Raw genomic sequence first — 21,314 nt, 5'->3', positions numbered from 1 at the left:
AGAAATACCCTAAGATAAAACAAAAAATTCGATATCTTGTAACTTTCGTGACTTAAGGCTCTTGTGTTGCCTCGCCCTTGTTCTTCTTCTTCTTCTTTTTCTTTTTCTTCTTGTCAGAGCGGTCCAACAGAGCGTTCTCCGCAGCGACGGCAGCGTCACCAGAGTCTCCATGTTGTATAGAAACTTTTGCCGGTGCTGGTTTCGAAGTGGCTTTGTCAGACCCATCCGCAGAGTCTTCTTCGTCTGCCATTTGCTTGGTTGCGGGGGCGGACTCGGACTTTTGCTCCCGTGAATCGTCCTTCGGCTCCTCTACCGCTGCCTTCACCTGAGCCCCTGCCTGAGCCTTTTGCTTTTTATTCTTCTTCTTCGTGCGCTCCTCCAGCAGCTCATCCAGAAAACTGACGGGTCGCTTCCTCGACTTCTCCTGCGCTTGTGCTGCCGCTGTATTCGCCTGTTTAGGCGCCGCCCTGCCCTTTGCCTCCTCCTCGGATCCGCTCTCTTCTCCCTTCGATGCCTCTTTTTTTACTGGAGTCAGGGCAGCCTTCCTTTTCGACTTGAACATAGCCGCACGCCCATCCTCCTCCTCATCGCTGTCGTCCTGGGCTCTCACAGGCTTCGTTGGTCGTTCCAATTTCTTGCTCGGCAGGTGGGCGGCGGCGGTAGATTTTTGGTCTGACGACTGGACGCCACGGCTCTTAGCAGCGTTCTTGCCGAGGATCTGCTGGCGGAGGCGCTCGTTGGAAGAGAGCTGGTTGCGCTTGAAGCTACCGTCCAGGATATCTTTCGGTGGCTCAGCGCCGACGCCTAGGCTGGAAATCTGTGAGCAAATGACATCAGATTGCAAGTAGCATAGCCAGGGATCATACATGTCGGAACCAGCAGTAAACAGGGCAGATTCCTCCTTCTGCAGCTGCTCGGGTGTCTTTTGCGCGGCCTCATCTTCAGTGGAGCGCGGGGGCAGCCATGACGCGACCAGACTCTGGCTGCGAGCGAGGGCGACGCTGACGCGATTGAAGGCGACGTCTTCCGGGCGCACGGCGGAAGGCATGTCGGGGTGGTGCGGCAGCGAGTGAGAAAAAGTTGAGCGAGACCGAGACGATGTTCATCATCTGCCCGAGGCACATGCCGCCTGGCCGTCTGCCGCGAGCTGCCAAGAATTCCCGGAAAAGCTGCTTGAAGCCGGAACCATCACAAGTGCAGCAACAAGACCAGCACCCCATCTCCGCTCCATCCTTTCCCTCTTCTATCGCCCAAAAGCCACCATGTACAAGTTGGCGCGCGCCGGTAGGCCTATGGCCAGTGCCCTTAAGGTACCGCATCCTCATGATGATGCTGCGACCGTCCCGCCTGCATGAATGCTAATCCGCCTCCAGGGTACTCCTTTGAGGACTTCCATGGTCCAGCAGACCCGCAACCTGTCCATACATGAGTACCGCTCTGCGGCCCTGCTCGAGTCCGTATGCTGCCCGCCGCGAACCCCCACCACGCGTCCCGACTCCCGCTAACCCCGGCCCGCAGTATGGCATCGGCGTCCCCAAGGGCAGCGTCGCGCAGACGCCGCAGGAGGCCGAGACGGTTGCGAAGAACATCAGTACGTGAGCAATTGAGCTTGCTCGTTGGACGGCTGACCAACAACAGTAGCGGGCGACGACATGGTCATCAAGGCCCAGGTGCTTGCCGGTGGCAGAGGAAAGGGCACCTTCGACAACGGCTTCAAGGGCGGTGTCCGGGTTATCTACTCGTAGGGCCCCCCCTCATCCTCCTCCGAGTTATCCCCAAACCACGGCATATCAGCTGATCGTAGTGCTAAAATCAGACCCACCGAGGCTCGCATCCTTGCGGAGCAGATGATCGGCCACAAGCTCATCACCAAGCAGACGGGCGCCCAGGGCCGTCTCTGCAATGCCGTCTACATTGTCGAGCGCAAGTTCGCTCGCCGCGAGTTCTACCTCGCCATCCTGATGGACCGCGCCACCCAGGGCCCCGTCATCGTTGCTTCCTCCCAGGGTGGCATGGACATCGAGACCGTGGCCAAGGAGCACCCCGAGGCCATCATCACCACCAAGGTCGACATCCACAAGGGTGTCACTGACGAGATTGCCCGTGACATCGCCGTCCAGCTCGGCTTCTCCGAGCAGTGCATCGAGGATGCCAAGGACACCATCCAGAAGCTGTACAAGGTCTTCATGGAGAAGGATGCCACCCAGATCGAGATTAACCCTCTGTCCGAGACCACCGACCACCAGGTCCTTGCCATGGACGCCAAGCTGAACTTCGACGACAACGCCGATTTCCGCCAGGAGGAGGTCTTCTCGTGGCGCGACATCACCCAGGAGGACCCTGACGAGGTCAAGGCCGCTCAGTCCAACCTCAACTTCATCAAGCTTGACGGCGACATTGGCTGCCTGGTCAACGGTGCCGGTCTCGCCATGGCCACCATGGACATCATCAAGCTCAACGGCGGCCAGCCCGCCAACTTCCTCGACGTTGGTGGCGGTGCCACCCCCGAGGCCATCAAGAACGCCTTCGAGCTCATCACCTCGGACCCCAAGGTCACCGCTATCTTCGTCAACATCTTCGGTGGCATCGTCCGCTGCGACGCCATCGCCAAGGGTCTGATCCAGGTCGTGCAGAGCATGAACCTGCGCATCCCCATCATTGCCCGGTTACAGGGCACCAACATGGAGGCCGCCCACAAGCTCATCAACGAGTCCGGCCTCAAGATCTTCTCCATCGACGACCTGCAGAACGCCGCCGAGAAGTCGGTCCAGTTCTCCAAGGTTGTCAAGATGGCCCGCGACATCGACGTCGGCGTCGAGTTCACCCTGGGCATCTAAATACCCCGACGCCCTTCCGGCCGTGCGTAAATCTTGATTAATTGGTTGGGATGGTGGGAGGAACGCTGGGATTCGAGTCAAGCAAACATTAGAGGCTTTTCTTTTCTCTTACTGGGCGGCGTGTCTACCGAATTCCTTGGTTCCTGTGCCTATGTGCGTAAATGTATATGTGCTCCAAAGCATCCATGTGAGAAGCGAAAAAGCGAATGTCGAGTATGTCAGACAAAGGCGTCGTGCTGTGGGCGTGCATTTTGGATACATGATGCATTTATATTCATGTTGATGATGGAAGGCTCTTTTATCCATGTGGTTAGAAGCACAACCACACGGGGACTCTGAGCATATGCAATTCAAAGAGTGGCACGAAAAGCTCAACAAACTCAAGAGACGAGGATCCGGGAAACGGTGAGAAGAGTGAATTGGTTGTGCATTTTGATGGCGCTCAGAGCACTAAACTGAGATGTCTAACTTTCTCCTTCGAAGACTGCCCTCGCAAATGACTTCGCTATATCTTGAAGAGAACCCGGAACTTGGAGACGCATATAGGTACTCCGACCACACGCAAAGGGTTGGGCGCCTTTGCCAGACTGATGCCCAGTAACAGAAGCAATGTCCGACAGCTCCCTCCGATCGAATGTAAATTTGTCGTACGGCCAACAATGAAGATGATGTCTTTTCCGCGATCTTCAAAATCGTGTCTTCTTTGCGATCGGCTTCTCATTTGCACAATTGCTGGTTGGGGTGGGGATGACCATCTGTACAGAAGTTAGCCCGCCAGTCTTGCGCCAGCCGGAAATGCTGGTATGGAATCGAGTCTGAAATAGTTACATTATGCGCATGTCGTAATTTGCCGTTCCATCATGACCTTTGCCGGCGCTTCTACTCGAGGTGAAGAGGAGTTGGACTTTCGGCAAGTCTTCTACTAGAGATGTTAGTGATAAGACGAGCCTATGCGCATTTCCATGCGATACAAGAACTCAGAGGAAGTGCGTGGCTCACCTTTTGGTTTCAGTCAAGAAGGCAAAATCCATGAAAGCCAAGTGAGAAGGAGAATCTCACGAGGGAGGAGAAGTGAGACGGTACCCAATAATCCGGGTCGGATGCAACCAACTCGCGGCCGAAACGACGAGAAGACTGGGAAGAAGTTGCCAAGTCCCGCCTACAGGCTAACGAACCCTGATCGGACGGACGGTTTTAGGAGAAAAAGCCGACAAACCGGCGACGAACCTCGCAGCCGAAGCCACGAAGTAGGTCGGGCACACTTCTGTGCCTACGGGCTAACGTACCCGCTGGACGGACGGTTTTTTGAGAAAACTCCGACAAAAATGAGGAAGGAAATTGCCCAAGGCAAGAGGGAGGAGATCATTCGGGATCCGCTTAAAGGGCGGACTCGGCTCAGCCACGCGGTACGAAGCCACGAAGGAGCCTGGCACACTGAGATGTGCCTAACGGGCTAACGCCCCCGCTGGACGGACGGTTTTTTGAGGAAAAAGCCGACAAAACAAAGAAGAAAGGAAGGAAAGAAAAAGTGCGGTGGACGAAGGCGAGAAATTTATAGGAGCGGGCGGTGCGCGCTATTCCCAAACGAGTAACCATGCATCTTCTGAAAGGCGCGGATGGCAGAGCAACGCGCCCAGGTGGATCATTAAGCGAGGCGCACTCATACAGCGACAGATGACGTAGATAGAAGCGCTTGCTTCCACCTCTTTCCAATTCTTTCGTTCTTTTACCATCGCTTCACTGTTCGTGTCCATCCGCGACTTCAAAGTCTTAACGGCTTCCCACACCTAAGCTGGCTTCTACAACTATAAAAGGCCAGTCTATTATCTAAAGTAGATACGGGCTACTAGACACACGCTAGGCCTACTGACTGATTGTTGAGATACATGTAGGTATGCACGCGTGACGAAATAGCTAAGGAGGACTTGAGTTATAGTGATGGTGTACTGAAGAATGGATTGAATTTACGGGGCGATGAGAAGTATCTATACTGAATAGACTAGCCTAAAATGGAACGTCGACGTGTATGTCCTAGAGCTACAGGCCAACTCGACATACAAAGAGGTCACTTTGCAAACTCTTTTAATACTCTCCTCTCTCTCTCTCGCTCGCTCGCAATAATTCCACCGTCTACCTCACAGTGATAGCCTTAATACCAAGTCGTAGGCTAGAGGGATACCCGGGATTTATCGCCAAGCTTGCCTTCAAATATAGTGGAAATTTACTTTTAAGAAATAACGACATGAGCCTCGGGCACAATAGCCGCGTAGGGTGTTTAGCCAAGAGTCGCCAGTTCAATGGCCTTATTTTAGCCACTCCGGAAGTTTACCCGATTCAGTAAGGGTGATAGGATTCGGTCACGATATAGCAGTCAGTCGCGAATAGTATAGAAAGGTAGAATCGCTCTTAGATTAGTGTGATCGTCTGCGGCTTCAGCCTTTCTAAAGCGGTCATGTCAATCTTCGCATCGTAAAGGTATAGATCGGAAATGGCACCATCATACTCCCCTTCTCCCGCCTGCCCCTCTCCTTCCCTTCGGCGACACTCCAACGCGATATCTGCGGCCTCCTCAACGTTCCGCAGATTCTCCTCCCAGTCCCCTTCCTCCATGCTGTGACCGGGCTTGACCCTGTACCTCAGCTTCAACGCCGCCCGTCCAGACAGCTCCACCATGCCGATGCGCCTGAAGACCCGCCGCCCCCCGCTCGCCTTCCCAACAGGCTGCAGCAACAGTCCGACAACCTCCACGTACCGTCTTGGCAACTGGTGATGCTCGGCCTCGACGAAAAGGCAGAAGGCTTGCAGCACCTTGCTGTTGCTGGAGCGATTGCCATCATCTCTGCCGCCGTAGTGGTCGAGGTGACACTCGAAGTCCGCTCCGCTGTCGCCTCGCCAGGAAACACCGACACTGCGAAGGCGTTTGCTCTTTTCTTCTTCCTCATTGCCATCGCCGCCATCGTAACCGTCATTGCCGTCCTCATCATTGACCAACATGGTATAATGATGCTGGACGCATATGTAAGGAGACGATCCGACGGTCCGCGGGGGCGCGAAGCTGACGCGGTCCCAAACGACACCAACGTGCCGGATAAAGCCAGTGATGGTAAGGGAAGTAGAGGGCTCAACGCCAGGCAACGGGGTGCCGAATTGGTCGCGGAGGGCGGCGAGGTTGCCGTCGTCTTCGATCCGTGCGATGGGAGTCTGCGGTTTGGCAAAGCGGCTACGAGCAATCGGCTGGCTGGCTGACATCCAGGACCAGGAAGGTGCGCCATATGTGGTTGGTGATGTGCTGTTTTCGGCGGGGGATGAGGGGCTTGACAAATAATCTTCACTCTCTTCCCATGATGGGTGATAATGTTAGAAAAGCTCTCCGTATCAACAAGCACTGGTCCAGAACGAAACTCTTCCATCCTTCCACTTCCAAATAATATCTCAACCTTCCACAACAAGCTCCCAGGCAGCTCTCGCTCCCACAACCCCGCCACGTACGCATCCTCCGGCAACAACGCCCTGAACTCCTCAGCCAAACTCGACATGATGACTGGCATATCGCTCGCCTTGGTCAACCCCTTCCGCGCAAACTCCTCACAGACGTCCCGCCACAGTTCCCGCACGCGGGCGTCTCTCCCCTCCGTCGCGGCGACAGCGTCCCTCACGTCCCGCCTGGTCTGCCATTTCGCGTTGCCCACGCTCTGGCCGGGCCGCGCGAAGGGCCTCCTGAACGGCACGCCGCCGGGAAACGTCTCAGTCTTGAATGATCGGGATGGTGGCGGCGTCGACGGCGACGACGACTCCTCGTCCGCCTTGGCGCAACACTCCCACATCACCTCGGCCTCGGTGAAGTGCAGCACGCGCCTCGCGATCTGGCGCTCGTGATGGATCCACGCGCGGTCAAAGGACGGCGCCCTGCCGGCCCAGTGGCACGCAAAGGTGTCGAACGCGACGCACCACCAAGCCCGGTGGTCTCCAGCCCTCAACCGCAGCACCCGGTCGTCCTCGCGCCTCCGCTTGACGAACAAGCCGCCCCGCGCGTCCGCGGCGTGGTCGGCGCTGAGGTTCAGCAAGGCGCGGCGGTACGTGCTCGCCATGGCGGCGGCCTCGCGCGCCCAGTCGGCCGGCGAGTCCTGCAGGATGCACAGCGAGTCAATCCACAGCCAGCGCACGCCGAACCAGCCGCCCGCGACCTCGACCGCCTCGCGGAACGTCCGGGGCAGGTCGGCCAGGCTCGCGCCCGCCTCGCGCCGTTCGTCGACGTTGCGCGTCGTCAGCACGGGGAGCTCTTCCGCGCCCCATTGGCCCCAGCAATGACTGAGCGTGATGTAGCGGAGGTCGGCCGGGCCCATCGACGTGGCGTCCAGGTCGGCTTCCGGGCAGACGAGTCGCAGACGGCCGGTTCTCCTCGCGGTTTCGACGTCGAGGACGCGCGTGGGCAGGTGGCTGCGGCTGCTTTGCTCCTGGACTCCGGCGAGGGAAGCGTTGTTGCATTCGTCGTGCGCGCCGTCCGCGTTCTCCAGGCACTGCTTGAGCCACGCCTTGGAAACACGCGCCGACGCCACGGATCCAGAGCTGTCGTTCGCAGCTATCTCCCCCAGCTGTCCCTTCTCTTCATCATCCGCAGTACTTAGGTGCAAGTGTGCGTCAAGTGAGCCGTTCTCCACCGGCCACAATCGTAACCGGTAGTAAGTGTTGTAGTTGGTATACTGGCGCGGTCGCCGCCTGTCGGTCCAGACAAAGTAGAGATGGTTGCCGCCGTCAGCCTCGCGCGGACCCCAGCACATCTCCAGGCGGCGATGCTCGAGGTCGTCGCTATTTTGCGGGCCGGCAGGCGCGCGCAGAGCCTCGAGTAACTGGGAACACAGGGAACATTGCCCGTTCGCAGCCGTTTCCATCAGTGAGCGGATGTTGCGGTGATGCATGACGGCAAATGGCATATTCTGGTCGTCCGCGATCCCACAAGCCTCCTTGTCGTCGGCGATGAAGTGGCAGTAGTAGTTGAAGGCGTTTAGACATGCTCGGCAAAGACTGTGGACGGATTCTATCTCAATGGGATCCTGGCTAAGTGGTGTGGCGCGGACCACGTGTGGCTGTTGTGGAATGAATATTTGCGCGTCATCCGCGTCCAGCTTGTATCTACTGCTGTTGAGCACAATAAATACGAAGGAGAGATCCTTCATCTCTTCCTCAAATTTCGCCGATAGCTGCGCCTCATTCGAGGGAATGAAACCTGGGAAGTCTTCAAAATCCATTAGCAGGTTAATCCGGGAGTCAATTCTTTTCAACGTGAAATGGCACGACGGTGCAAAGAGAAAATGAGCCAATAAGAAAGGACCTGTTCAGTTTGAAGTTGAAAGGGGCGGAGGAAAAGGGCAGTAAGCACACAAGTAGGCACACAACATTGGCTGGGTAATCAAGACGGAACGATTGCCGCCAAACCTCAAGAGGTCCTGTTAGGGCCGGTAGGTCTCCACAATGATTGGCGCTGGTCAGATGTGAAATTTTGGGGGCCAAACCAGCCTTGCAAGAGCCGTAGCAACGGCCTCGATTTTGAACACCAGAAAAGGTTTTGTTGAGAAAAAGAGCTGCATTGCATTCCATTCTTGACGTGCTGCTGCTGCTGTCTTTCTTGTAGCGGGCTCAAGCCCAAAAGCAACGCATAGAAGTAGTACCGGATAAGAGTCGTAAGTCATCTGTGATCTACTCATGCGCCGTCCCGCTGTAAAGCCTTGCTGCCTAACCCATTGTCACATCTCGCGGCCGGTATATATAAGGAGAGCCAGAGCCAGTGTCTGGACCGGATGATCTTGCACGATCATGGAGTGCCGGGCGCGGCGCGGCGTAGCGTAGCTGGCTTAGAAACCGTGGACCTAAGAGCGACAAATCAGCCATGTCCAGAGCGGAAAAGGGCGCGGAGACTCACCTTGATGGTCTTGGCATCTAGCTCAAGTCCCTCCTTCTTGTCGATGAGGAACTCCTGGACATCCTTGCGCTGGTCACCCTGGAGCTGGATGACCTCGCCCATCTCACTGTCGTTCACGATGGTGCCATTGCAAGCGAACTTCTTCTTGATGACCTTGAGGATCTTCTTCTGGTCAAACTTCTTCGGAAGGCCCTGAACCGTGGTCAAAGTCTTGCGACCATTGCGCTCTGCCAAAGGCTCCGTGTCAGCGCTCCTGCGAAGCAAGGCGACATCGAAGGATTACGTACGCTGAATGCGAATGTGAATGTAGTTCTGGGTCTGACCCTTGGTGTCGCCAGTATCCTCATCTGCCTCCGCGAACGGATCAAATGCCTTGAGGTTCTGGATTTCCGTGGTCATGAACTCGGCTTGGACGGTTCGTGCGGCAGTAGGGTCTTTATGCGCGCAAAGCGGTAGTGCGGGATCGGGGTCTGGCTCGACGCTCGCGGTGTGTCGGGTTGAGTGGTGATGGTGGGGTAGTCCGAAGAGGTGGCAGTCACTCGTGAAGTGGAGGCGCTCCAGAGAGCCAAGCCCCGCGCTAATCCTCTTTGGTCGAAAAAGATCAGATATGGTAATGACTCAGCACCATGACCCTACACAGACTACAATCTAGCCTTCAGAGCCATTTCGATGCCTCTTCACAGGACAGCAGGAGCCTGTGTACTCAGCCTTATACCTCCCCATGTTGTAGATGTAGAATCCACCGTAGGACCTCCTGCTGCTACCTACCCAGCTGGCTTCCCTGTCACCCCATGGACTCATCAAGTTTATATTTCCTTTCTGTTTTTCCGTCAAACCACTCTCCAAGGCAGAAGTGCAGTGGTGGCATAATTCCAGCCATCACCCAATATGTGCACTTCACATCCACGGCCAAGAAACTCTGGCAATTTCCAGCAGCATTTCCTGGCCCTCGATCGCTTGCATCTGCTAGAAGAGATATTCGACCTTGCAGAGCCTACCGCCTCCCTCTGTGTGTATTATAGGTTCGAGAAACATCAGTGTTCCCGAAGATTTCCCTAGCTTTGCTATAGCTTTGACAACACTAGGCTGATGCCACTCGTTTTGGATGTAGCGAACGTCGGTCGATCGACGGTTTCGCAATACGGGCAAGACGAAGCAAGAATGCCACAGGAACCCTACGCATAATCCGTGAGTCTTGGACATGAAACTGATAGCGCACATCTGTTGACGCTTTTCTCCTTTCGACCATTGCGACACTATCGAGACGCAAGAGCCTCTTCAAAGATTCTAGGCACAAAGAAGTCGCGTGAGAACACCTCACGTCTCCAGACGGTATATTCCGCACGATAAAGCGAGCCGAAAGTGATGTGGCGATTCGTCTGTATCGACAAAACAACGGTGATACATTTGCTGCTTCCATATCGTTGGCGCGTGACGAGCCGATGGTGACTCTATCGTGATGGTATCGATGAGACAACGTGACGCTCCTGCTGCCTTCGCAAAGCCTTGAATTGCAACCGGCTCAGCGGAGTGGCGGTTGCCGCGGTATCCACATCACTTCTTGATGATATTATTATGAGTTGTATTGAGTGAGGATCACGTCCCCTATCAGCATAGGCACGAGACCAGGCCATCCGTCGACTCCGACCCGACGAGTACAAGCACGGGCGACGGCGCATGGCTGGTAAGATAGATCGTAGATGGAGGCGGGAATCCTTCGCCACCCGTGGTGTCATCCGTCGTCAGCCCCGGATAAAAGCACGCCCGGCTAGGATCGGTTTCCAGGATCTGAAGACTGCGAGAGGAATTGAAGTGGCATGAGAGGGTGAGTGAGCAAGCACGCCGTTGGCTAACTGGAACCATGGCTTCTAAGTGTCGTGTCAGTGCTGTAGACAGTGGGATCCGGATGACACGAGAAAAAGTAGTTACGCCGCCGGTGATCCAGTCACCTTTGTTGCCTTGACGGATGAATGAGTGGACAGCGCCTGCTTGCAGTGGTCTAGCGATTGCTGCTGAGATGTCGCCCATGTCACAGCTGCTCGGGGGCGCATGTACGGATGTGCGTGGTGGGGTGGAGCGAGCATTGCCAAGTTGCTTTTCTTGCTTTCGTGATCTCCACGTTGTTATCGTGGTTCGACATGAGGAGCTAGATGACTCCAGGCGCAGCGCGTGCACCCCCGACGCCCGTTAGATCAATGCGCCGGATTACGAAGGGCCGGCAGGGGAATGGCTGGAAAGAGAAGGAAAAGAAAAGAGACGTGTCATATTTCATGCCTCAGTGGCTGGGCGCGTAATAGGCGTGAACAACAACACCAATGGATCACCATGTCTACGAAAGTAGTCTGACGAGAAGAAAATGCAGAGACGGGGACACTAGGGGCGAGGAAAAGAGCACTGTTGGACAGCATCGGCCTGCGTCTGACGTTTGACGTGTATGCACTGCAGCGCCCGACTGCAGTGCGTCCGTCCTACTTCTACTGCCCCGAGCACGAGTGGTCCAGACACCGCACGCTCTCCGAGAAGGACTCGACGGCAGGAACAGCCGCATGCGTCGACGGGAAATCGCCGACGGACTGCCGGGGCCGCTGCAGGATCTCGAAAAGGAGTGTATCGAGGGGCCACGGGGTAACGCAGCGGGTGGTAGTCACGAAGACGGCAATCTATTTCACATGGCGATACATGCGTGACGCTGGGGGGGAGGAAGCGCTCGAGCGGCGGCTGGCGGACCGGCACGCGAGCAAGGCCTCAGAGAGCAGCGCTGACGGGCAAGATGCTGGCAGCATGCATGTCCCTCTGAGACAGGCCGCCGGGACCTTACTTCGAATAGAGGACGGCGGTGGAGCACTGCATGGTCGCCCAGCCTCTCGCTGACGGTGGCGTTTGCCGCTCGCAACGTCTTTGGGTTGGGGGTGCCACCGCATCCAGCCGGGTGCATGCATTAGAGGCTGCATATGGTCGGATCTGGAGTACATGAGGCGGGCGGGAGCAGCAATTAGCAGCGCCGTCGCACACAAGCGCGCGCGTTCCGCTCCGCGGGCTGTGTCGTTGGCCGCCTGGCGGAACGGAGAGCAAGGGCGCATCGTGCCACGGCCCTCGATCAAGAGCTGGTGGAGGTGTGACAAGACAGTCCCGTAGGGCGGCGGCGACACAGGGACTCTGTGCATGTGTGCAGCCTGCGGCGGGTCAGCCTTGGTGCGAGAGAAGAGAGGGAGAGGCTTGGGTAAGGCTCAGCGGGAGGAGCGGCGCGCGCGGGGCGGCGCGGAGGGAGCAGTGCCAGAGGCCATGGCAAGACCCAAGTCCCAAGTGCCGGGCCGTCAGGCGGCTTGAGAGTGCGGCATCTCGCATGGGAGATGGCTGGAACGGGCGGTGGAGGAGGGGGGCGGGAGTCGTCAGGTAGAGGAGCTGGTGCAGGGAGGGTTGAGTTGTGTCAGGCCGTGAGTGGGCTGGTCTCGCATGCGCATCTTAGCCGCGACGTGCTTGTTCAACACCGAGCCCAATCGACGCTGTCTGACGTTTGACAGGACGACGAGTTGCGGGCGCGGAATATTTGCTTCTTCGCCAGTGGTCTGGTGACGCCGTAAGCCGCATGACTGCGCCGCGCTCGAGTCCTGGCCCGCGTGTCGAAACGGCCACACGTTCGGTGCAGAAACAACAGCAAGGGACCGCATCCTTTTGCCACTCGCCGTCTGTCGCACGTTGCGCCATGAGCCAGCCTAACCACACCGGTCAGCCTGGCCGTGGTGACATCTACGGGTGGGGCCTTCGCGCCCATCACGAAGATCATGATGCGTGCGACCCAGCACCGGCCGGCCGGCGGCTGGGTGTCTGGAGCGACGCTAGGTACCTGCCATCCGCCGTGGCAGGAGCCGCTGCCGCCGGGTCAGATGACATTGGCGGGCAGATCTCTCGCGCAGCAGAATCGTGAAATGCACGGCACGGCACAGCGACAACAAGCGGCAGGGCTGCGCTCGGAAGCTTGCCTCAGAGCGTGCCACCCTGCGCCTCGAAATCGGGCCATCTCGCCTTAGCTCGCGAAACTGCCGATGCCAATGACGCTGCCTGCCCAACCTCATTGGCCGCGTCGTCCACACCCTCCTCGCGCGAGGCAATAGACTCAGCCTGCATCCTGGCTCGCTGCCCGGCGGAGGCTGCAATCCAAGGGCCCTCGGCGACCGGCGGTTGGCTGCGGCGCAGACCACCGAATCGCGTCTGGACGTCTGTGATTGCTAATTTCGTCAGTGTGAAAGGGGAAGCGAAATTATGACGTCCGTCCCGCCGGTAGCTCTTTTGCCTGCGAACTGTTGAAGATTGACCGGGGGCCTGTGCCACCCAAGACATGCGTCGCCCGGCGCAACCTTTGTCGATCAATGAAACTCTCACTCGTCACCAAGGGATTGGATGCACAGACTTGGAAGGTAGCGTGGCCGCTATGATGCATCTTCAGGCTTCTATTGTTTATTTTTTTTTGTTGGTCCATTGCTGCGCCTCTCGCTAAAGGCACCATTCCAGCGAACAAAGCCATCTTTGGTCAAATGTGCTAATCTTACAAAATGAGCTTTTCTGCTCTGGTATCAAAATGAATGTGAATGGAGCAAACTAAATCTCCAGCAAAATTGACACTCCAGGTGCTTATTGGGGGGTAAACTCCTCGAAATGCTGCATCTGTGCTCCGGGTCTCCTCTGAGCTGATCAGGTTCTTCCACCCCGGAAAACGGTCTTGGCAGTAAAAGAGAAAAAAGCAGATATCCGCTCGCCATTCTAATGAAGAAGCGACTGGGCCTCACGGCTGTGTAGTATCCGGAGCAATTAAAAGCAATACAGAAAACCTGGGAACCCCCTTTGTCTATATCTGTCCGCGGCGGAAGCTGAAACCAGGTGAATAAAAATGTCCATGGAACGCCGTCGGTGATTCGTTTTGCGCCGGACCCAGACCAACCCCGTAACACCTTACTGGAAAAGAAAAACAGTACAGCTCATCTCGTCGTGACTTTTGGGAAAAGTAGTATAGAACACATCGTGAAGAAGGCTCATGAAAAAATAAATGGGGAAATCTCCGTAATTGGTAAGCTTCCAGCCGGGCGGGGTCCCGTCTAGTGGGCGCAAAGGGGCCTTTGGAAGGACAGTTGTTGAGAGAACTGCTTGACCAGGTTTCCGGCCTGCTGGAAGTAAGAGCTCAACCATGCGTTGGCAGGGCTGGGGACGTATGAATGGTGGGGAGCAATGCCCGCGCCTTGGCATGGCACGTTCACGTGCTGAACGGAAGAGGCCGACGAGGCCGAGGAACAGGAAGAGACGTGGGAGAAGACGGATCCAGTGTCAGACCCGGAGCTTCCAGAAGAGATGGACAGCTCGGGGTACTGGAGGGAGTAGGGCGGAGGAGAGATGGGGGCCTGAGGAACGAAGTTGGCCATGTAGGGTTGCGGCATGGGCATCATTCCAGGCTGGAATCCGGGGTTGCACTGGTCATACGGCTGGATCGGAGGGGTGGAGATGGGAGCGGGAGCGTAGATGGGAGTGGGGGCCTTGGTGAACCTCGGGCAGCGCTGAATGAGGTCCCTCAGTTCGGGAAGCTTGATCCTAGTGGCCGGGTTGGGGTCGAAGATCCTCCTCAGGATGGCATCCAGCTCGTAGGAAATGGGCAGAATGGTCCGGAGGAAGTTAGGGTCCTTCATGAAGGCACGGAAGGTGGAGTCCTCCAGCGAGGCCTTCTTCCATGGGTTGCGGCCGCAGGTCAGGTTGACGAGAATGACGCCCAACGACCACACGTCATTGGGTGCCGACTCGTAAGATGCGTAAGCCTTGGGGTTGGGCTGTTGGCATTCTGCGTCAGGTTAGTGAGGCTGCTTGCAGGGATCATCGCGGTCGAGGAATGCTTACCTGGTGACATGTAAAAGGTAGAGCCGCAGCCGAAGTCCGAGGTGTAGGGATCCGAGGTGGCAAGGCCAAAGTCAGCGAGCTTGACCGTGTTACCGTTGTCGGTGACCAAGATGTTCTCAGGCTTCAGGTCCCGGTGGTAGATGCCAAGGGAGTGACAGTATCCAACGGCGTCCAAAATCTGCAGGAAGGCTCTCCGGGCAAGTTCGTCATCGCGAGCATACCTTCCACGCTCGGTGATGTTGGAGAAGAGATCGCCATCAGGGCAGTACTCTAGAACTACATAGGTGCACTCAGGTGAGTCCATGATCTTGACCAGCGACACTACATTCGGGTGCGAACTGGCCAAGTGATGGAGCTGGATCTCACGCTGCTGGAACTTCCTCTGGCGGGGCTCGAGGTTGAGCTTGTTCAGGGCCTTGACAGCATACTGGACTCCGGAGTGGATATCGACGGCCTTGTAGACGGTTCCGTAGGCGCCCTCACCAAGGATTCCAATGAACTGCAGGCGGCCGGCGAGAATCTGGCCCAACCGCTGTTGCGGCGGCGCGTATCCTCCACTGAGCGTCGGCGATGCGGGCGGGGTGGGCAACATGGTGGCGAGTGTGTCGTCCTTAGCGGTCCAGCAAAGGGCTCCAAGGACGGAAGAGAGAGAGAGAGAGAGAGAGAGAGAGAGAGAGAGAGAGAGCTGGCCAAGTATTAAAGCGGTAGATCCAAGCGGCCGTGCGGACAAGAAAACACCAGGATTCCTGTGGCCGGGCGCGGAAGCAAGAACAGTGAAAAAGGAAACCGGCGGGTTGCAATTGGGTGAGGCGGGGGAGGGAGGCTGAGGGCTGGTAGAGGGAGAGATGAGGTTGGAGAGGGAGGGCGGGAGGTTATGATGTAGGTTGGTGTGGCAGGCAAGTGCAGCAGTAGTAGGCGGGCAGCCGAGGCGGCAGCGGTGATGATAAGTGCTGCAGATGTCCGGGCGCCGATGAACGTTGCAGGGCGCGACAAGGGCCCGTCTAATAGGAAGGCGCAGGCTAGGTGATCCATGCTCCACCGCAATGACGAAGACGGACTAGGCGTGGCTACTTTGTTGCGGGCCCCCCTGGCCGGCGGCGACACGGCGCTCAGGCACTGCAGGCTGACGCCGGCGGGATTGACGTTAGCGGCACGGCGAAGGATCTCTGGCGTGTCGCAGCGGGCGTGACTGCGCTGGGCGGGCCAGAGCCCTAGCAGCGCGGCCCAGCACGCCCTCCCTAGCGGGCCTCTTGCGTGCAGCGTGTGCAAGGAACAGGGCGGCGCACGGGCGCTGCGCCCGCCCTCCTCGCAGCCGGGCCCAGCCAATGGGGCTGCGCGCGAGCGTCTCGCCGGCCAGCCAACGCGCTTGGCGTGCAGCAGGCGATGCTCGCGGACCTCGCGCTGCAGCTGGGGGCCGGGTGGTGCTGCATGCGTCGCGCGGGCTTTGTCTGCGCCGGGCGAGGAATGGGCCAGCCATGCGCTTCGCCCGTTCGAGCGCCGCGCTGAGACATTTTTCGCTGAGCGCACGCGGCCGCAGCTCCCCAGACAGCGATCTGCGCTGGCCCCCTGGTGCCGCGCTTTATTGTTGTTGCCCACGAGCCGTGCGCGCCAGGGCAGGGCGGCGCGGCCACCTCTCGCGTGCGGTCGTCAGCCAACCCAACGGCAGCGTTGATCAGTGCCCTGCCAATAAGCTGCCGCTGGGCTTCTAATCTTGGGGCGCCCCGGCGATGACTCGTCGCCTTCATGCGCTGGCGCGAAACGCCCGCGACCCTTCTCACGCTCCGCGTCGCAAGCTGATTGGGTGTCTGACCACAGCCCCGTTATTCCGCGAGGGCCGCCTTGCCCGGTCTGCCATTGGCCACCGCCCGCCTGCCACTCGCGCGCGCTGCTCGTTATTTCGAGCCTGCCAGCGGCCGGAAATTATGTGACAGGCAGCGAATCGCACCGTTTCAGAAACCAGACAAAGCTCCGCGGCGCATGACCGCCCGCGACGAGAGCTGGTCTGGAAAAAGCCCATCTCGCCTGCCACGTTTTGGGGTGGGCCTTTACGCGATGGCGTCCAGCGCTCTTGCTCGACGCGGCATGGCGGATTGCCCGGATGGGCGGCCAACCCTACACCGATGCAAGCGTGTTGACCGGCGAGCGAGAGAGACAACGGGGCGCCTCCACAGCCCTGAGTCTGGCCGTTTCGATAGAGCGGATCGCTCAAGCTCGCCTCCCTCGTGTGCACGCACCGGCACCGCCCGCCCAGAGCGTCGGCAGCCCAGTCACCATGCGCGCATGCCTTCGTAACCGGAAAGGGCGGAGCTGATCGGTGGAGTGCCATCAATTCTGCCACTCCCCGCCTGACTTCCAGATTTTTCGACGGGGCCTTCCAGCAAGGGTGCGTGCTGCGCCGCCGCCCGCGGCAGAACGTAAGGCCGTACCGCACTGCCGCGCACGCTGGGGCTGAGGTTGCTGACGGCTACTGTACCCGCGCGGTGGAGGCGCAACCGTGGCCACAGCAGCGGCGGCGGCAAAAAAAAAAAAATCAAGAGTGTTGCAGCGTGCTCCCGTGAGCTGCTCAACCCCACATGCCCCGTCACAGACACACCACGCGCAGTCTTCAGCTTCGCTGTCAAGCCTCTGGGCCGGGCGCCGTGTCCCACGCACACCGCTCGTCTCCTCTGCGGGCCCCGATGCACGCCCGCCGTGCCCAAGGGATGCTTATCGGCAATCGAGCCTTTCCCTTTCCGCCTTCTCCACACGGCAGCGGCGAAGGAAGGCGGGAAGGTCGGCCCATCAGCCACTGAGGCAGGCCGGCGGGCTCGGGGCAGCCCTCCCTCGTTCCGTAGCGCCGTGTTGCATCACTCCAAGGCCACAAGGCCAGCGCGATCCCCAGCCTCGTTTCGATGCGGATCTGACGGAGCTTTCCCTGCCGCTGCTGCCATCAAGCTTCCCGCTACCGTCTCACGACCTGGCTCGAGTAGATTGCGACCCCAGAGTTGTTCGTGGATGCGCTGCAGGCCCGGTGAGTCCATCAGTGGGGCCGCAACAGAAACACCGCTGCGCGCTTCGTGGAGGCGGTGGGAGCCTGAGTCGTTGGTTGCAGATTGCCACGATGTCCTTTCAAGCCACTGGCGCTGCGTGCTCGACGCAGCAAACGCTGGCCTCTCCACTCCCCACACAGACTTCCAACACCATCCGCTTGTGCTGATCTCGCTCTCCGTGGTATTAATGCACCGAACGCGCAATCAGCCGCCGCCGTCACAATCAATCAATCAATCAATCAGCACACGCGAGATTCCGCTCGCAACCCGTGACCTGCCGCAGTCGTCATCACGGCCGCACTGCCGCTTCAAGCCTCTCGCATTGATCGAGAGCGTTTCAGCTCGTCGCACATCCCCCCGTCCCATCTCCCTGCCCTCGACCGCCGCAAGTGTCGCTCTCGGAGCTTTCCAATCGAGATGACGGCCTGATGAGACGCGCAAATCTGAGATGCATGATCAAAGCTGCCCGTGCATGGTGATGAGCACGCGAATGGAAGCGCCACAGCCCTCTGCCAACTCCTTCCCGCACCACGTCCTGTCGCCGTCCCCCTGCCTAGTTCGGCCAGAACGCCAATGCGCATCAACCGCTTGGCGCTGCTGAGAGCTCACCACCAACCCAAGCTTCCAAGGCTCTCGAGCCGCCACATTTCTGCTTCACCATGCCATTTCCCAAACTTTTCGCCCTTCTAGATTTTTATTTATTTATTTTGCCTTTCCCGGAAGCCCTGACTTCCGCGTCTGTCTGGGACCGGCGTGCATCACAATGCCACTTTGATCCAGTCCCTGGGGATGGGGCACGGTGACGGAGCACGGCTGTTGGGTGGTATGTGCGTGTGAGGGAGCGGGAGAGCCGGCGAGGAGGAGAAAAAAGCACGGGTTGCCGCGACGGGAAGGCTCATGTCTCATTCAGACGTCAGCCAACACTCGACAACCAACCATCGAGATGTGATCATCGTCACCCGCCAACACTAATACTTTAGAAGAGCAACGATAATCGCCGAATGAGAGAGCCACGCTACCGTGGGTCGGCCGTCTTCCTTTCGCCCTTTTTCCTTTTTTTTTTTCCTTGTTGTCTCGTTTGCTGACTTGAGTAAGGCCTTGCCGGGAGCGATCCAGTGGTACACGATCGCGCCTCCCAACCGTCATCTTTTGCCTCTTGGCTGCTTGGCTGTTTGGTTCCACGCCTCTCTATCAGCTGTCCTAATCGTACGTTTAGGAATGTATAGCACCGGGACCACTTCCGCGCGCCGTCACACGATGCATCAGCAATGAGAAAGCTTAAATCATCAAGAAACTTTCCGACGTGCGTGCGTTGGCTGTATGCTCGCGCCCGTTGAGTCAAGTCATCTGCTGGCAGAGCAATGTAGGACGCAAATCCAAAGGGCGAGCGACAATGCTTGCTCCCGATGCCATTGCCAAATCAGAAGGCCAGCAGGCGGACGATGCTGCTGAAGCTTTTTGCAGTATAGCGTCGGTGGCGTTGCGAAAAAGGTAGGCTAGTCATCTTCGAACTCTATTTCCGCTTGCATGCATGTAAAGGCTGCAGCTGAGGGGCTTGCACTACTGCTTTCTCTTACTCATGATCTCGGGACCCTTGGAGTCAGTGAGCCATTCGGCATGCTCTCCATGCTCTCGTGTTGCGGGTGCTTGCAGCGTACGACTAGCCTGCAAGCATGTGCCCTCCCCACACTTTTTCCCTTGCACCGTGCGCAAAAGGGTTCGAGCTGGTTAGTAGACTTGCAGGTGCATGTTTGCCTTCTTTGGTACCTCGCATGTCTTAGGATTGGCTTCTAAGAGGTTGCAGATCAGTAAGCAGTATACCATCAGGTGAGAAAGCCGTGCCGTTCTACCAAAGTGTGCTCTCTCTCAAGGCTGAACAACTGCGTCCGGATGCGGCCAAACATTGAAAGCTTGGCAACGTTCTCGACGCGTGTGCCTCGGCCTTGTTGGGCTTGAGATCAGGAGATCGCTCCTTGATTACATGCGATGCGCTGTGTGGTTCGCCGGATGAGTAGCGCAACCAAACAATTTTTTGTCCGTGGCTGGGATGCTACAGACGTTGATCCGATGACATAGATAGATACGGGACACGCACACCAGCTTCCGCCTGCTTGCGAACAGGTACGTCCCCTACTTGCCACCCTAAGCGCGCTCGTTCAGATACCGATCCGCGCAAATCAAGAGATTGGCTCGACCGTGAAGACTGTAGAGATCTGGATATGGACGAAAAAGGCAGGTAACCTCAAGTCGATCGGTGTACCCTGACCTAGCCACGCGAATCGTGAGGAGTACGAAGGAGGTTCCGTTTTTTTTTTGGTGCCTAATATAACGCAATGGCGGCGCCAACCATGGAATAGATGATGTAGCACGTTCGGAGCAAGCGGCAGCGCAAGCCACGAACCGCCTCAGCCCTGACACGGCCACCGGAAAGAAAACCAGGCTGAAAGGATTTGAAAGAGCCAGAAGAGCCGACGGCGCGCCCAAGGTGAGAAGCGCCGGCACTAGTCAGCCGCGAACAGCTCCTCCGTCCAGAGCCGCGCGGTGGCGTTTTAGAGGCAAATGATTCGTGATTGGAGGACAAGGCGGGATTATGAGAGCGGAAGGATTATTAGTATCGACAATTACACTCATCCTTCATTCTCTTGGTACGGGTCATCATGAGGCCTGACGCGTCAACTACGACATTATTATCTTCGGAAGAAAGGAGGAAATCCGGGAACCAGCTTTGGGGCTGTCAGCGGGTGCTCCCGGTAGATCTCATCCATGATGACCCGGAAAAGGGATCCACCCAAGTTGGTGGTGGGACCGGCGATGGAAGTAACGGGTTGAGGACCAAGGTTGTCTGCGGAGAAAGTACGCAAACGACAGCTGCTCAGGAGACTATAGTAAGAACAAACCAGCCGACAGCCACGTAGTCCGCATTTGGTTGGGTGCGCGTCAAAGCTGATAGACTTCCGGCGCCTTCCATCACTAGATGACCTACAAATATTCCGCAAGGCTGACTAAGGGATGAATTGTCCGCTTGGTGTGCTATTCGCCGTCGTCCCGCAGAAAAGGAGTCCTTCGTCTCCAGCAGACACTGTCCGTCTGTCTTCCTTCGACTTGACAACGGATATCGCCCGGGGAAGTTCCGTTGTTGAATTAAAGCCCAATGGCTTCCTCCAGCTTGTTGTTGTTGTGAGCCTTATGTATCTCCGAAGAAGTCCCACTGCTCTCGTACTCCAGAATTAAATGCAGACCGCGCGGCGTCGGCTCCGTATATTCGGGATTTTCCAGTCGGCGCGAGTCGTTCCGGACAACCATGACTCTTTTCTTCCTAACCAGAGCTTCTAGTGCGGTGAGGCAAGGGTTGCGAGGATGAGACTTGTACGGCACAGTGGAGGAGTCAAAGCGCCTGTGGCAAGAGAAGAGGAACAGCGGGCGTCTGTGGACAGAGATGGCGGCAGATAGCGCGCGCAGGCTGGGATAAGGCGGGCTAGGTGGTGAGAAGAGAGTGGACAAAGACTCGTGTCTCGGTTCCAAGGTTTCGCTGCCGACGTCATCCCGCGACAACAAACAGCTCGCCGACCTTTTGCTCGCTCTTCACAAAGTTTGCCCAGCCATGCCGCTCCGCCTGAGCGGCCAATTCCCCAGCCAGCTCGCCCGCCCGCTGAT

At 57.6% G+C, this 21,314-nt stretch overlaps 5 protein-coding genes across 5 annotated transcripts; 1 reads left to right on the top strand and 4 right to left on the bottom strand.

Moving 5' to 3' along the window:
- Positions 1–52: 52 nt before the first annotated feature.
- Positions 53–1,048, bottom strand: LTHEOB_446 (uncharacterized protein; the record flags this gene model as incomplete). Its single annotated transcript, XM_035513496.1, has 2 exons — positions 53–809; positions 867–1,048. The coding sequence occupies 2 exons, from the start codon at positions 1,046–1,048 to the stop codon at positions 53–55; spliced, it is 939 nt and encodes a 312-aa protein (XP_035372448.1).
- A 214-nt stretch (positions 1,049–1,262) lies between these two features.
- LTHEOB_445 (Succinyl- synthetase beta) lies at positions 1,263–2,837 on the top strand (the record flags this gene model as incomplete). Its single annotated transcript, XM_035513485.1, has 5 exons — positions 1,263–1,310; positions 1,374–1,457; positions 1,519–1,591; positions 1,639–1,741; positions 1,817–2,837. The coding sequence occupies 5 exons, from the start codon at positions 1,263–1,265 to the stop codon at positions 2,835–2,837; spliced, it is 1,329 nt and encodes a 442-aa protein (XP_035372447.1).
- A 2,406-nt stretch (positions 2,838–5,243) lies between these two features.
- On the bottom strand, positions 5,244–8,083 carry LTHEOB_444 (Heterokaryon incompatibility protein; the record flags this gene model as incomplete). The annotated part of the gene is made up of 2 exons (XM_035513474.1): positions 5,244–6,126; positions 6,327–8,083. 2 exons carry the CDS (start codon positions 8,081–8,083, stop codon positions 5,244–5,246), a joined length of 2,640 nt encoding a protein of 879 aa, XP_035372446.1.
- A 603-nt stretch (positions 8,084–8,686) lies between these two features.
- LTHEOB_443 (Eukaryotic translation initiation factor eIF-1) lies at positions 8,687–9,153 on the bottom strand (the record flags this gene model as incomplete). Its single annotated transcript, XM_035513463.1, has 3 exons — positions 8,687–8,701; positions 8,755–8,981; positions 9,042–9,153. The coding sequence occupies 3 exons, from the start codon at positions 9,151–9,153 to the stop codon at positions 8,687–8,689; spliced, it is 354 nt and encodes a 117-aa protein (XP_035372445.1).
- A 4,691-nt stretch (positions 9,154–13,844) lies between these two features.
- Positions 13,845–15,223, bottom strand: LTHEOB_442 (Serine threonine protein kinase; the record flags this gene model as incomplete). The annotated part of the gene is made up of 2 exons (XM_035513452.1): positions 13,845–14,575; positions 14,632–15,223. The coding sequence occupies 2 exons, from the start codon at positions 15,221–15,223 to the stop codon at positions 13,845–13,847; spliced, it is 1,323 nt and encodes a 440-aa protein (XP_035372444.1).
- Between the last annotated feature and the right edge of the window lie 6,091 nt (positions 15,224–21,314).

Source organism: Lasiodiplodia theobromae (genome assembly GCF_012971845.1).
Source record: "Lasiodiplodia theobromae strain AM2As chromosome Unknown scaffold_1, whole genome shotgun sequence".
In the NCBI taxonomy this organism is placed as follows: Eukaryota; Fungi; Ascomycota; class Dothideomycetes; order Botryosphaeriales; family Botryosphaeriaceae; genus Lasiodiplodia; species Lasiodiplodia theobromae.
Note: the sequence above shows the minus strand (reverse complement) of the source record. Positions and strands in the feature narration are given on the sequence as shown.